Source organism: Gobio gobio, assembly GCF_949357685.1.
Source record: "Gobio gobio genome assembly, chromosome: 7".
Classification (NCBI taxonomy): Eukaryota; Metazoa; Chordata; class Actinopteri; order Cypriniformes; family Gobionidae; genus Gobio; species Gobio gobio.
Window position 1 is genome coordinate 36569568 of NC_137103.1, and position 15239 is coordinate 36584806.

At 37.8% G+C, this 15239-nt stretch overlaps 1 protein-coding gene across 1 annotated transcript in view; it reads left to right on the plus strand.

Annotated features, from left to right (window-relative positions):
* The window catches only part of rnf17 (ring finger protein 17), a gene marked incomplete at both ends in the record, with an annotated part of 65192 nt that overhangs the window by 33771 nt on the left and 16182 nt on the right, over positions 1 to 15239 (plus strand). Inside the window, 8 exons of the mRNA XM_079820701.1 lie at positions 2358 to 2490; positions 2579 to 2732; positions 2835 to 2950; positions 4819 to 4933; positions 8763 to 8874; positions 9029 to 9253; positions 9345 to 9489; positions 9576 to 9688. Of these exons, the coding sequence (XP_079676827.1) occupies positions 2358 to 2490; positions 2579 to 2732; positions 2835 to 2950; positions 4819 to 4933; positions 8763 to 8874; positions 9029 to 9253; positions 9345 to 9489; positions 9576 to 9688 (1113 nt within the window). The remainder of the gene's footprint in view (positions 1 to 2357; positions 2491 to 2578; positions 2733 to 2834; positions 2951 to 4818; positions 4934 to 8762; positions 8875 to 9028; positions 9254 to 9344; positions 9490 to 9575; positions 9689 to 15239) is intronic.

The following is a 15239-nucleotide window of genomic DNA, read 5'->3' on the forward strand; positions in this document are numbered from 1 at the left end:
TCTGTGGGGAAATATAAACACATTTTTTCTTTAACTAATATTTAAGTTATATAATTTATATTTCGATTATTTACAGATATTTATTTAAATGTTTTACAGGCTGTAGTAGGCTATGTTGTTTCACTGACAGAAGGTGGCCTACTAAAACAAACACGCATGTTTGAGCCTTATATTTTTTTTTATGTTTTTTATTTTCAAAATGTAGGCTATTTAATTGAGATAATATATATATATATATATATATATATATATATATATATATATATATATATATATATATATATATATATATATATATATATATATATATATATATATATATATATATATATATAAATAAATAAATAAATAAATAAATAAATAAATAAATAAATAAATAAATAAATAAATAAATAAATAAATAAATAAATAAATAAATAAATAAATAAATAAAAAAATAAAAAAATATATATATATATATATATATTATTATTAAATAGCCTACATTTTGAAAATAAAAAATATAAACAAATAATATTTAACGAATTTATATATATATATATATAATATAGGCTATATAAAAAATATAGGCGTGCATGCATGTGTAGTCGCCACCCCCAACCACCACGCCGTTGCACTGCAGTGTTATATTTCGTTCTCCCTTCTCTTTCTTTAATATGAAATGTTGCTTGAATTTCCAATATAGAAACGCATTCTTGCCCTGGCTCTGTTGTTCTGGCTCCATCTCTACCTCTAGCTCCCGCTGCACCTCTTCTGTTCTGAGAAATGCATTAAGTTGCCTTCATTTATTTAGAGAGTGTAACGGAATACAGTTACTCATAATATGTATTCTGAATACGTAATGCCGGTACATGTATTCCATTACTGCCCAACACTGAACACGACCTATTAAAGCACTAAGACATGGGAACAGTATAGCTAACATTCACATTCGAATATTTATCGCAAGTCATATCGTCATCGCAATATTAAACAATGTTATCGCACATCACAGCTTTTCCTCATATCGTGCAGCCCTACCTGACACCTAGATGAACACTTTCAGAAGTCATTCTCTTCAAATGCTATTGAAGTTAGAAACATGTATATCAATGTTGTATGTAACTTTAAAGACGGTCCCTAAATTCGGGAATATCGAACGTCAAGCCAACTTTATGCCAGTCATATCAGATGCGCTGTGGTTCTGTTGTATTTGTTTGAAACAATTTTCGCTGCTGAAATAGAACAAAAACTGTCAATCACTGTATGATGAATGAATCTCCTGCATACATCCACATTCATCTCTGCTTTGAGTGCAGATTTCAGTGAGTGAGAGCGCGCTCTGAACAAAACTCCGGCTGATCTGAACGCCTCTGATTATTAGACATTGCATTCATAAACTCAATAGAAACACGTGTGATTGGTTATAATGCGCAACGCGATTATAACAGATGGCTTTTGAGAAGACCATAATAAGTTCAACCGCCAAAGTGGCTAGTGGGAGTAACTGTGTTACAGGCCACAGCCAAAATACACCCGCAAATGGCGGGCCCTGATTATCCCTTAAATCTCACCCTTGTCTTGTCTGAACTTGTTTGTTCGTCTTTGGCTCAAGCTTCACGTTATTATTTCCCAGACGTAGTTTTGTTATTGAGGTCAAAGTCCACTTGCCTTGCGTTTGTAGATTTGAAGTGTTTCCCCCTATTGCAGCGACCTTCTTCTTGCATGTTCTGCAGACAGGGTGACCATCTTCGATTTAAGTTTCACTCAGGACTTTTGTAAAAGCCAAAATATGACCACACCTCAGATTTGGTCCTTTTAGAAGGCTGAACAATCCCCCAAGTGCTGTCACTGCCTTCTGCCATTTCTTCTCGTGAAACTGTATTGAACATAGAAATAAAAACAGTATAAATAACAAAAATGTTGTTCAATGTAAACAATAAGTGCAACCATCATTAAAGTACCATAATCAAAGTACTCTACTTATGTAATGTTAATGTAATGTCATGGAAACCTAGCGGTGGCATATTCTATGCTAATTTCACCCTCACGCTTCGTCATGTGGTATTGTAAGACAGCTTTTCACCTCAACGAGAAATCTCATCACATTTTAATATCACGTGGCACAAGATATCGTCATACCCCCTATTGGTGAACTCTGTAATTTTGCATAATTTACTCTTATTACTATACTAAGTACATGTAGTAACGTGTAACTACGTCACCTTAGAATAGTGTTACCGAAACATTAATCTCAAAAATAACACTAACTTTTGCCGACCCTAGTAAACACAATTAGATTGTCACCTCTTTTTTTTGTTATTGTTTTGCTATTATTGTTAATATTAACAATTCTGATATGAAATTTGTGTGTACAGATTCTATGCTCCTATAGTAGCTCCTGGCAGAGTGCCCCTGCTCTTCTACCCTCCAGTTCCCCCTAAAATCAATGTTGAGTTCAACGCTATGGTTGCTCATGTAAACTCACCGTCAGACTTCTATGTACAACAAGTGGGTGTAAAAACAAACATTATTAAATAATAATGAAATTAAATGTATGATTTGTAAAATGTGATTTACTCAACCTTGGTGAATGTAGGTTGAAAATATGGAGTACCTGCTGTTGCATTCGAAGCTTCAAGACTGTTACAATCATCCCAAGGCAAACAGTGAGTTCCAGATCTACTGCCCTTCTGTCTCACAGGCCTGCGTCGCTAGCTATGACGGAGAATGGTGCAGGGTTCAGGTCACCGGTGCGTTGATGTACAGAATATCAAACATATAAACATGAAGTAAAAGTCAGTGTCACTTTGATACAATGTATGAAGTTTAAGGCCTCTGTTTATCTCTCTCAGGTTTCCCTGGTGGTCGGATGGTAGAGGTTCGGTATGTGGACTTTGGCTACCGAAAAACTCTCTCTGTGAAAGATCTGAGACAGATAAAGGATGAGTTCTTTGCTTTGCCAGAAATGGTAAGATTTAAGCTGGTTTAAAGGGTTAAAATATGAATGAAACTTACTTGACAACTCCAGTTCCTACATCAATATCCAAATGAATAGAATAGTCTTTAATAATAATTTATTGCCGGTGCATGGCAAGATTTCTTGCGATCGTGCTGCAAGTGTACAAGTACTTTTCATATTTACGTACTTTATATCCATGGTAACAAATATACCTGAGAGTGCAAATATCTGGTTTAGGTGGCTAGCCAGGTATGTTTCAGTTTAGTTTGCTGGGTTTTAGGTAGAGGTCGACCGATAGTGGATTTTACCGATACCGATAACTAGGTTGGACTGCACTTGCCGATAACCAATTAATCGACCGATAGTTTTTAAAATGGATACTGGATTTTAAAAAAAAAACATAAGTAAAACAGTGCTGAACTTTATAACAATAATAAAATAAAAAAAACAGTACTGATCCATGAAAATGTGCTAAATTAAAAACATATAAATTCTAACATAAAACACAGAAGTTCTTACGAACAAATTCTTCTGAAAATAATTTAAACATTAAAATATTATAGGTCAAATTTGTTTCTTTACCTATAACCTAGAAACATGCATGTACATTTCATAGGTAACACTAAGCAAGTCCCTGTGCAACAAGGATGTATTAGCTCACATGAACTATATGCATAATGCATACATTTTTCACGCCTATACGCGCATATGATGTGTCAGCGCTCTCATATGATGTGCAGCGAACATGAAGCCTCACGTGTGAATGTAAACACAAGGCGTCAGTGATAGTTTTTTTTCTCACCTCTAGAAGCAGCTCTCGTGCTATATACTGCCAGCAGATCCTTCTCTGAGCTCTTGCACTGTGTAATGACAGTCTCAGTCGCTCCAGCAACAGACGCAACCGGAAAAACTATCGGTGTGGATTTTTGCCGATAACCGATTGCTCCACCAATCAACTATCTGTGCCGATTAATCGGTAAAACCGATTAATCGGTTGACCTCTAGTTTTAGGCACCATGAAAGTGGTTTGGCTTTTAGCAGTGTTCATTGTCATTGTAACTTACACACCACGGCTAACCTGCTTCAGTGCAGGTTATGTTCCAGTTAAGAGATCGCAAACCAAAATTGAACCAATCAGCTATGAGCAAAGTACCCCTGTTTCTACTCCAAATTAGAGGTCACTACATATAGCAAATTATTTTTAAAGACAAATAGTCTGGCTTTTAGCAATGCTTATTTATTATAATAATAATAATTGTTTGATTTAGATATTATTTATGTAATTATTATACCATTAATCCATTACACATGTACAATTTTAGTTTATCAATTAAGCACTTATTTATATTACCTTTTATATATTTATATTTTAACTAAGTTAAGATTTAACAGAAAGCTATAAAAATGAATACATTATTAAATGTTTAATTTTTTTCTATACTTTATAAACTTTTACGTACACTAAAATAGCAAGATGTTTTATTTTAGTTGTCGGCTTTCATAGACCGCTCTTTACTTTCTGTGTAAATTTGTTTAGATTCTTAACTTTTCAATCAAATTGCAATATTCTGCAGAAGAGAGAAGTGAATCCCGCTGCTTCTCTCGCGAGAAGTGAATCGCAATTTACTGTTCCACAGCATGTATTTGGCTGTTCTCTATCCCGAGTTGACAGAGAAAGTTGATGATCAGCGTCATGATACCAGCAAAGCCTGATTGGATTGGTTTGGTTTTGTCAACTCAAAACTAATCCCTGTAGCCCTTTGTTCAGCTACCATCATGGTACCGGTCCAAGGTCTTTCAAGCACACCTGAATCATCGGCATGAGACCTCTGATAAATAACAAACTTAAGGAAGCCTGTCTGCCCATCTATTTTCAGGCCTTGTGGTGCCGTCTGAATGATGTGGTCAGTTTGCAGAAAACGTGGAGTGATGAAGCCTGTGATATGTTTAAGGAACTCGTGGAGCGTAAACTTGTCACTGTTGTGGCTAAAAGTAAGTTTACACCTACATGCATAAACACCAGGGGTGTTCAAATTACTCATGGTTCGGTTTTCATCACGGTTTTAGGTTCACGGTTTCAGTTCTGTATGTGCTATGTTCAGGGGATGAAAGGACTACTGTCAAAAAATATATATAGAAAATAAGAGCAAATAATGAAACAACAAGAAACGGCACAAATAAAATAAACCATGTTTTCAGGTATCTAAGAGTAGTTTTCAGGTACAGAAATTGAATTTTCATGTAAAAGATTGCATATAATCTTCACTGTATAAATTAAGATGAATCCTTAATTTAAGTTACAAAAGCTAGATTAAGACCAATGAGTGATTTCCTTGTCTTTTCTTTGATTAACATTAAAAATAGACAGCAGGAATAAGGGATGCACCAATCCACATTTTTTCACTTCCGATCCCGATACCTGAATTTGGATATCGGCCGATACGATACTATTCCGATACCAGAGCTGCGTTTGCTTTAATATTATTATTATCATTATTGTTTATTTTATATGATGCTGAAATTAACTCTCAACAGGCAAGTATGATATGTACGTATTAGGGATGAAATGGTATGGAAATTTCACATCACGATAATAGTAACCCAAATTATCACGTTATCAATATTATCACGCTTTGTTCAAATAAGATGAGTGTTCTAAAAGAACAGATGCACACATTTAATACATTTCAACAAGTTTTATATTTGAAAATAAACAGACAAAAAATAAATCAAGCAGCTCTAAGCACTTTTTTAAGCTAGATTCTGTTGGATTTCCTTCCTTATAATGGCTGTCGTCAATGGCAACGCATAACACATAAATCTCTAATATTATCTCTGATGAGAATATTGTTTGAGAATATATTTACAGTGTTCTATCAGCTATGACACATATATCCTAGTGAAATAAAGCATATATTTTCATATGATTTGACAGCTAATTTTATTAAACATCAATAATCCAAAAGGTGTGCATCATACCTGACACCTAGATGAACACTTTACAGTCAGTTTTATGACGAAGTCATTCTCTTCAAATGCCATTTAAGTTAGAAACGTGTATACCAATGTTGTATGTAACTTTAGAGACGGTCCCTAGATTCGCGAATGTCAAGCCAACCTAATGCCAGTCATACAAGATGCGCTATGGTTCTGCTGTGTTTGTTTGAAACTATTTTCGGTGCTGAAATATATAACAAAAACAGTCCAGCACTGTATGATGAATGAATCTCGCGTGCATCGCACGTTCATCTCTGCTTTGAGTGTAGATTTCAGCGAGAGTGAGAGCGGTGCGCGCTCTGAACAAAACTCAGCTAATCTGAACGCCTCTGATTATTATATTCATAAACTCAATAGAAAAACGTGTGATTGGTTATAATGCGCAACGCGATTATAACAGATGGCTTTTGAGAAGAACATAATAAGTGCAAAGTGGCTGGTGTGAGTGTTACACGCCACAGCCGAAATACACATGCAGATGGCGATTGTTAATGTCTAACCCTGATTATCTCTTAAATGTCACCCTAGTCTTGAACTTATCTGCTTTTTTAAATTTTTGATTGCGTTCGTTGTGTTATACGACGCGAGGGAGCTTCCACCTCTCTGAAATACGGTTTTGCAAACATTGTCTTGCTCTGCGGTGTTTTCAGTGTGAAGTAATTCCACACAGCTGACATGTTGGCTAGCCATAATGCTGCTCAATGCTATCCTATCTGCAAACTGCGGAATGGATTTCCTGAGCGGGGGCGTGTCTCATAACTTTGTGTCTCATTGAGCCGCGCCTCCGTTCAGGAAATCTATTCCATAGTTTGCAGCCAGATAGCAGACAAGCCGGTGGGAATCACTTTTGGAGTCATTTCAGCAGACAACGTTAAAGCGCAGACATGGCTCATGGATATCGGATTTCTCCGCAGGTTGGATTGGGAAAATCCGATACTTGAATTAAGCTGGTATCGGTCCCGATACTGGATCGGATACTGGACCATCCCTAGCAGGAATATTAGGCTGCTGTCACAAACCTAATTCACAGATCCAGTACAATGATACTGAACACATGCATCTTTTATTCAATTAAGACATAACCTATGTTTGCTAGGATACTCGCCAAGACGGGCATTTTGACATTTTTGTGTAAATTTGTCCGTTCAAGTGCAAGACTTTGAAGAGCCCGAATCATACCCAGAGAATATTAGTGAAGAGGATTGAACAACGATACTGCTACATAACCCTTGCTCTTCTCAACATGACCTTTGTTGTGTGTTCCGGGGGAGGGGTTTATGTACATTTATGGTTTGGGATAGAGTCCTGCACGGATGCGGGTACCCGACGGGTGAGCCGCGAATATTGCTGAAACGGGTGAAAAACATCCTAACTGTGTCGGATACGGGTGCGGGTCGGGTCGGACAAGGGAGAAACACTGGTCTAAACACGGGTTTAAAACAATCGCGCGCAAACTAATATATTTAAACATATATGCATGTATATAAAAAAATATATATATATTTTTAGGAACACATCTACAAAAATATGCCTTGCCTGTATTTCAAGTTGATAAAATAATTTCAAATCCATATCAGCCACACCCGCGTGATCTGCCTGCACTCCTGAGGAGTTGAAGAAAAGATCATATTGGATCGCCGCAAATGTGGAACTTCATGGCTGAGGAAGCACGCAGATAACTGGTAACAAGCCAAGCACAAGCAGTTCTATCGAAAAGTATTTTTCAAAAGGGGACAGAACTGAAGGTGCCTCGTAGAGATGATAAGGACACACAACCATGTTCTTCATGATGTAACCTTTTGACAGCTTCGGCTGAAGTTGTCCTTGTGTTAATGGTCGTGTAATAACATCTGTATGCTGGCAATAAACATTTTAATGTGTCTATAATGTGAAATGCTAAACTGATTTTATTTTGGGTGCGGTTCGGGTGTCGATTCTATTTTAGTCGGGTCGGGTGTGGATTTTAATTAGTGCTGCTGTCGGAAAATGGGTCTGATGCGGTTTTAAGCACTGCTGGGGGTACGGGTTTACAAAATAGGAACCGTGCAGGACTGGTTTGAGATGTCACTAACCCACGAGAAGCTTGCTGTAGTCCCTACCAGCCGTTTGTTTTAGTCGTTAAAAAGCAATTTCTTTAAAAGAAAATGTCTCCCTTTTCTTTGAACTTTTGAGTGTTGTTGCTGTTTGTGCAAACAACATCTGCAAAGTTACATTACACACTAACTAAAGTTAAAAAAGTGAAATCCTAATCAACCACCCCTTTAATGCTCTGCCATTTATTTATCAATAAAATAGCTCAGAAACTGAATATTTCTAGCATATTTCTTGATGACTAAAACTCACAGCTTCACTATAAGTAAAGACGCTGCCAGGTAGAATTGATGTGTAGGAGCAATATCCTTATGGGCAGTACTATGTCATATGCTATAGCTGTCCTGTGCACAAGAACCCGCGTTCGCGTCTCAGCGCAAGGTTCAGGGTTATTTGTTAATTAATGACGTCATCAGCGACTAGTTGACGTCGACTCTACTTTCGTCACGTGCATGTCGACTTTAAAAAAATCTCGTCGTTCAATCCCTAGTGCGAGCTTCAGATGAGTGCACACACAACTATTCTCACAGCCTCGCAAGTTCTTTCGCATCTTGCACTTGAATGTTTAAATTGACAATCATATTAATTTAATAATTTTTTTTATTAAATACATTACTGCTTTAAGCAAGTTTAATGTTTACATTTCTGTCATTTTTATATACATTTTTGATAATAAACTTGAGGATAATGTGGTACACTGTATATTTTTTGCTTGTCACTCACGTTTATTCAGAGTCCGACATTACACCTGTGCCTGTGTGCCTCTATGAGATTGGCGATGATTTCCCTGGAACCAGTATTGAGGATGTACTGGTCAGAAATGCCGTTGCTGTTTCCAGTCAACAGTAAGTTGTAAAAAGACCAAAGAAACATCTGGACCATCTTTCTTTGTTTTTTTGTTCTTTCTTTTTGTCTTTTTTTTTCTTCCTCTTGCTTGCTCATTCAAGCTAAGCTGTAAAATTCATTCTTTTCCATGTTCTTTTTCTCCTGCTTTATCAGGATCCAGGTTAAAGACACCCAGCCCTTGGAGACGACTGTTTGGGACCCTCCATTTGAAGAGGAAGTTATGTCTGTTGAGCCAACTCCCCCTCCTGCTTCTGAAGAGCTGATGCCCAGCCTGAGTCTGCCCACCTGTCTCAAAGACATTAGAGTTCGTGTGACACACGTCACCTCCCCTGGAAACATCTTTGTGCAGATGCTGCAGTTTGACAGCCAGCTGAAAAGGTGCCTGCTTTGATTTCCTCAGTCCATATTCTATATATCATCAGCATCATTTGAAGTTGTAATGCTGCCATTTTGCTTGCAATGTTTTCAGAATCCACGACACGCTAAAGAGTCTCTTCTCCAAGTCAGAGCCGCAGGAGATGCACTGGGAAGCAGAGATGTTTTGTGCTGCTAATAACACTGGGGTTTGGGAAAGAGGAAAAGTGTGCAGCGTGTCCATTAGTGGTGTTGCAGAGGTATTTGTGCACACACTTGGTGAATAAAATGGAAAGAGTGAGAATCTGCTGTTTAATTGGACTGGTGTGTTTGTGTGTGTTGATAGGTTTTGCGTTGTGACTTTGGTAATAAAGTTAATCTCCATGTGGACAATCTCCGAGCCCTCCGTCCGGATCTGACTGGATCTTTCTTATTGGAATGTAACCTCAGTGGTGTAAGGTAAATGGTCTTTTTCCCACAGTTATGCATATACAGTTGCAATCATAAGTTTACTTAAACTTTGCAGAAACATAATGCATAATACATTATAAACCTATTTTGTCTTCTGGGAATCATGGAAGTAGGGTTGTAACGATATACCGTGTGATATACCACAGTATAAAACACATGATTATCATACTGTGTACATTTGCATAACTATGGTATTTAGAGGTCAACCGATTCATTGGTTTTGCCGATTAATCGGCACCGATAGTTGATTGGTGGAAAAATCGGTTATCGGCAAAAAATCCTCACCGATACTTTTCCCGCGTTGCGTCCACTGCTGGAGCGGCTGAGACTGGTGCACTTGCACTGTTATTACACTGTACAAGAGCTCTGAGAAGGGTCTGTTGTCATGATATAGCACGAGAGCGGCCTCTAGAGGCGAAAAAAACCTAGTTAGCGGTATCGGTAAAATCCACTATCGTTCAACCTCTAATGGTTTTGAGGGAAATAAATCAGACAGTCTAATCTCTATCCCACGTCGAAAATTAAAGGAACACTCCACTTTTTTGGGACTTAAGCTTATTCACTGTATCCCCCAGAGTTAAATAAGTCCATACATACCATTCTCATCTCCGTGTATCCCATAACTCTGTCTGATTCACCCACCGTTAGCCTAGCTTAGCACAAAGACTGGAGGTATAAGGCTCCATCTAGCCTACTGCTCAAAAAGTGACAAAATAACACCAACATTTTCCTATTTACATGTTGTGATGTGTAGTGTATAGTCACAGTGTGTACAAATAACAAGGTTACATGAGACACAGCCATATTATCAGTCCCTCCAGAAAAACGCGATTATGCGATCGCGTGATTTAATGCATAATCAGCCAAAGTCTGCATATTCATGCGGGGGCCGCATTTTTTCAAATACGCCGCACTTTCGCCGCATAAATTGCCTATTTCCGCGTGCAAAATATGCGGGGCTATCATGATTTCATAATCCCCGCATTTTCGTTGCAAAAAAAGTCATATATATTAGCAGAAAGTTGAAAAATTTTCGTTTACTTCACACAAGAGCCGCCATTTCCGCCTATTGCCATGGGAACGTTTTGAAGTGACGTGATTACCCGACGCGAACGTCATCGAAAAGCTTCAAACCCCGTGGAGAAACCATAGATACCGGTGAAACCATGATGAAGCACAAACTCCCATTGGCCAACAAAAATAACAGCAAAAGAGCAAAGCAGTTTCCCTGTGTGCTGACTGATTTCAAAACACAGCATCATGAAGCTTTGAAGCGTTATGAATCAATGAGTCGATACAGCGGTTTGAAGCGTTATGAATCAATGAGTCGATTCAGCGGGTTGGATCGCCAAAGTCACGTATTTCAGCAGTTTGACACGCGATCCGAATCATGAATCGACTCGATGATTCATAGCATCATGATGCTGTGTTTTGAAATCAGTCATCACTATATAAGTCGTTATTTAGTTTTTTTTGCACACAATAACTATTATCGTCGCTTCATAAAGTTATTGTAGAACCACTGTAGTGAGATGGACTTTGTAACGACGTCTTTAGTAGGCTACCTTTTATGGGTCTTGAGAGTGTACATTGTGCCAATGGAGGCCTTTCTGAGCCATCGGAATTCAACTAAAATATCTTAATTTGTGTCCAACAACATAAAGGGAAGTCATTAATGACAGAATTTTCATTTTTAGGTGAACTAACCCTTTAAGAGATTGCACTTTGTGCATTGGAAGCACTCAAATGTCTGTTTTGTATAGCGACATCTGTAAAACAGGAAGTTATTTATTAATTTTTTCAGAAGTTGTAGCATATTCCTTTTGTAAAGCTACAGAACTTGATTGATTAAATGTTTTGTAAATTTGAGCCATTATTAAGGTCTTCAATAAAACAAGATGAGAACTTAAATATTCCAGCACTTTCTGTGATGTAGTGCTTTTTTTCTCTCTCATCAAACCGCAGTTTTTGCAAGTTCCCGCAATTTTATCGCATAAAATTGCATAAATATCCCGCATTTTTCATCGCATTTTTTAAGAAAACGTGCCGCATAATCAAGGATTTTTGCCCGCAACAATCACAAAAAAAAGCCGCATTTTTCTGGAAGGACTGTATTATAAACTTATACACACTGGGGACTATATTCTCAGAAGGCGCAGCACTGCTCTACTTCTGCGGAGTGATTTGCTCGCAGGACCGGAGAAGCCCCGCTGTTACGTCTGTCAACAAAACCAACATAACTAGGAAGATAGTAGCAAACGTGACTGTTGCATGGCTGACTTTGAGGAATTGTCAGAGGATTTTTACTTTGTATCAAACCAAAATCCAGAACCATATCGTTTTGAGCCAGAATACACAGACTAGGAGCTACAAACTTTGGAAGCTGATAGACAAGAGGCCGAATTACCTCTAGCACCCATTTGTTATGTGACAGTCAGAGAGCGTTCGTGACAACACGATACTAACATTACAGGGGATACATGGAGATTCTCTGTGAATGAGCGGCGCCGCTTCATGTACTACATACTCAAGTATGCGCGATGCTCTGTGTGTTACAGCATCTGCCGTCTCACTATACAAGGACATGAACACATCTCCAGACCTGCTCTAAGAGAACGCTTAAAAATAATTTTATTATTTTATTTGAGAAACTACTGTCAAATACACCATGAAACTCAAAGCTCTTCACCTCAACCCATCAAAATAAGTCTGCTTTTTAATGCGAAGAAATTACGATTGTACAATAGAATGAATAGAATTATCAAAATGATAATAATCATCATCAACAGTAGGCTACTACAATTTATTTAAACATTAAGGAATGTATTTCTCCCCCATATTTTCATTTAGTAAATATCTGTTGTGCAGCCAAACATGAACGTATAAGTTACTTTCATTTGATTACATTTTAAAACATTATTTATATTAAAATGTTATGCTTTAATTTCATTACCACCATCTTTGATAGTATGTTTGTATTAAATCAGTACAGAATCCAGAAGAATTAAAACAGTAGAACCAGAATTTCTTTCAAAAAATTATAAATTATTTAATGATAAATTTAAGTTAAACTAATCTATAATTTTTTTATGTTTTAGATTAATGAAATTTGAAGAAGAAAAATTTGATTGTTTAAAGCTACACTGTGTGATATTTTCCCCCATCTAGCGGTTAAAAGGTATATGACCATCCAGTGAATATTAGTTTCTCTTCCTCTCAATTCCGATTTCGTTTTAACTCCTACGGTGGCCGATTTAGTCCAAGATTAATATGGCTTCCAGTTCGACCTCGTCCAAATTCGAACACGGTGCCATCGAGTGTTAAAATGCGAAAGGCGAATTCACGGGTATGTCCCTCTTTGGCTGATATACTTTCAAGATGGAGGGGCAACATGGCGACCCGCATTCGAACCCATTACTAGGGTTGGGCATCGAGAACCGGTTCCAACTTGGAACCGTTTAAAAAATAACGATGCCATTGGAATCGTTTAGAAATTTTGTTTTCGATTCCGATCATCGGTTCCAAACGCGCAAGTTTTCGGAAGTGCTTGCCGCGCCCGTTTGTTCTGTTGCAGCCATGGAGCACGGTAAGCAGCGCTCAAAAGTGTGGCTTTATTTCACAAAAAAAAAAAACCTGGGTCGGCACAGTGCAACACATGACAAACTTATTTCTTGCACGGGAGGATGCACTACAAATATGTGGTGTAGCTATAAATTAACGAGTGTAGCGTGTTTGAAATGCTGCGCAGGTCTGTCCCTCGGGCAACCCTGCGCTAACCAACGTTATTAACGGGATAGTTCACCCTGAAATGAAAATAAAGCCTTCTTTTACTTACCCTGATGTTGTCCCAGTGCCCTATGTCCTATGACATTTAAAATACTGTTCCTGCACGCGCGCCTTCCTATTATGGCAGTGAATGGCGATCAGCTAAAACATTACAAAAAGTAAACAAATGTATCACGCAACGATACAGGGAGACGCGCGCCATATGGATAGTGTTCAGTGGGCACACTATAGGTTTTGCGAGAAAGAAACCGTATTATTCAGTCAAAACACTGAGCTCGGCCGTTATTCTGAGCGCGCTCCTCTGTGTACACTATGAGGCGCTCATGCCTACTATAATAACTCGCACTGTTGTCATTGCACCCACGATAAGCACACACACACACACGCGCGCGCGCGCACCATTTTGAGAAATCAAGCTCAATAGAAAAAAACGCGATTCTCGTCTTTTCTATAACGTATATGATAAGAAATAATACTAATAATATAACCTCCTTAAGTGAATATTGTGTACCGGTTGTCATGACAATATTGCACGAGGCTACTGCGGCTTGGAGTGCGCACACACTGGAACACGCGCATTTGAACAACAGCTGGGTGAGTAAAAGATGGCTTTATTTTCATTTCAGGGTGAACTAACATTATCCCACCTCATCATAATCAGGTAAGTGATTGTAGTGTAAACCCCTTGACCAAATTGCGAATTGTGGTGAACAACAACGTTACTGAAATTATTTTTCCCCCTCGTAGATAAATGTAGCTATACGCAAATTGCCCACGCTAGTAGCAGTCCTAATGACTGCTGTTAATGCTATTGTTAAACCGGGACTCGGTGTGGAACTCCATTCACCTTTGCAGCAAAGCAAGTGAAAATGCCAGCGGAGAAAGTCCCAAAATTAAAACTCATTATTGAATCAAAATACAATTTTCCTCTGTGAAATGAGCCTGTGACATGTTGTGACTCCACCCCTCAAAGAATCGGAATCGAGAATCGAAAAGAACCGTAATCGAAACTAAGAATCGGAATCAGAATCGTTCAAATCAAAACGATGCCCAACCCTACCCATTACCCGTATGTATTTTCAATGGCATATTATAAACTTACGAGAATACTTTATTACTTGAAAGAAGTAAATATACATTAATGAGCACACATATTTTTGAAAGAACTAAGTGTTTTTAGCTCAGAATAAACTAAAAAAGTTACACAGTGTAGCTTTAATATCGTATACTGTGAAATGGTGATATTTTCTGAGATTATCATACCGTGAAAATCTCAAACCGTTACAACCCTACATGGAAGTGTTGTATTTATCTTCTGATGAGCAGTGTTAAATGGGAAAATATCTTAAAAATTAACACCCCTGGCTCTTTAACCCCCTTCGAGTCGGCGGTCGCGCCGGTGCGATCGACTTGCTTTTTTTCTTATCAGTGCCAAAGAGACTCAAATAACTTTGTCGTTTTTTATCATTCAGGCAAGTGTTATACATCATTATAATCTGTTAAGTTTAAAAAAAATAGTGTACAGTCACAATAAAAACAAAATGTTGTGCTTTTTGCAAAATAAAGAAAACAAACATGATGCGCCATCTGCAGCCTCTCTCTCAATGATGTCTAATCTGATTCTCTTCAGAAAATGAGTTTTGTTTTCGAAGGGAATATTCCCCACGATCAACGTCAATGTTTGCGCAAATCATTTCTGCTTTATAAACGAGGGTCAGTATAAAGCAGGTTTTGCTAATAAGCTGCTCTTGAA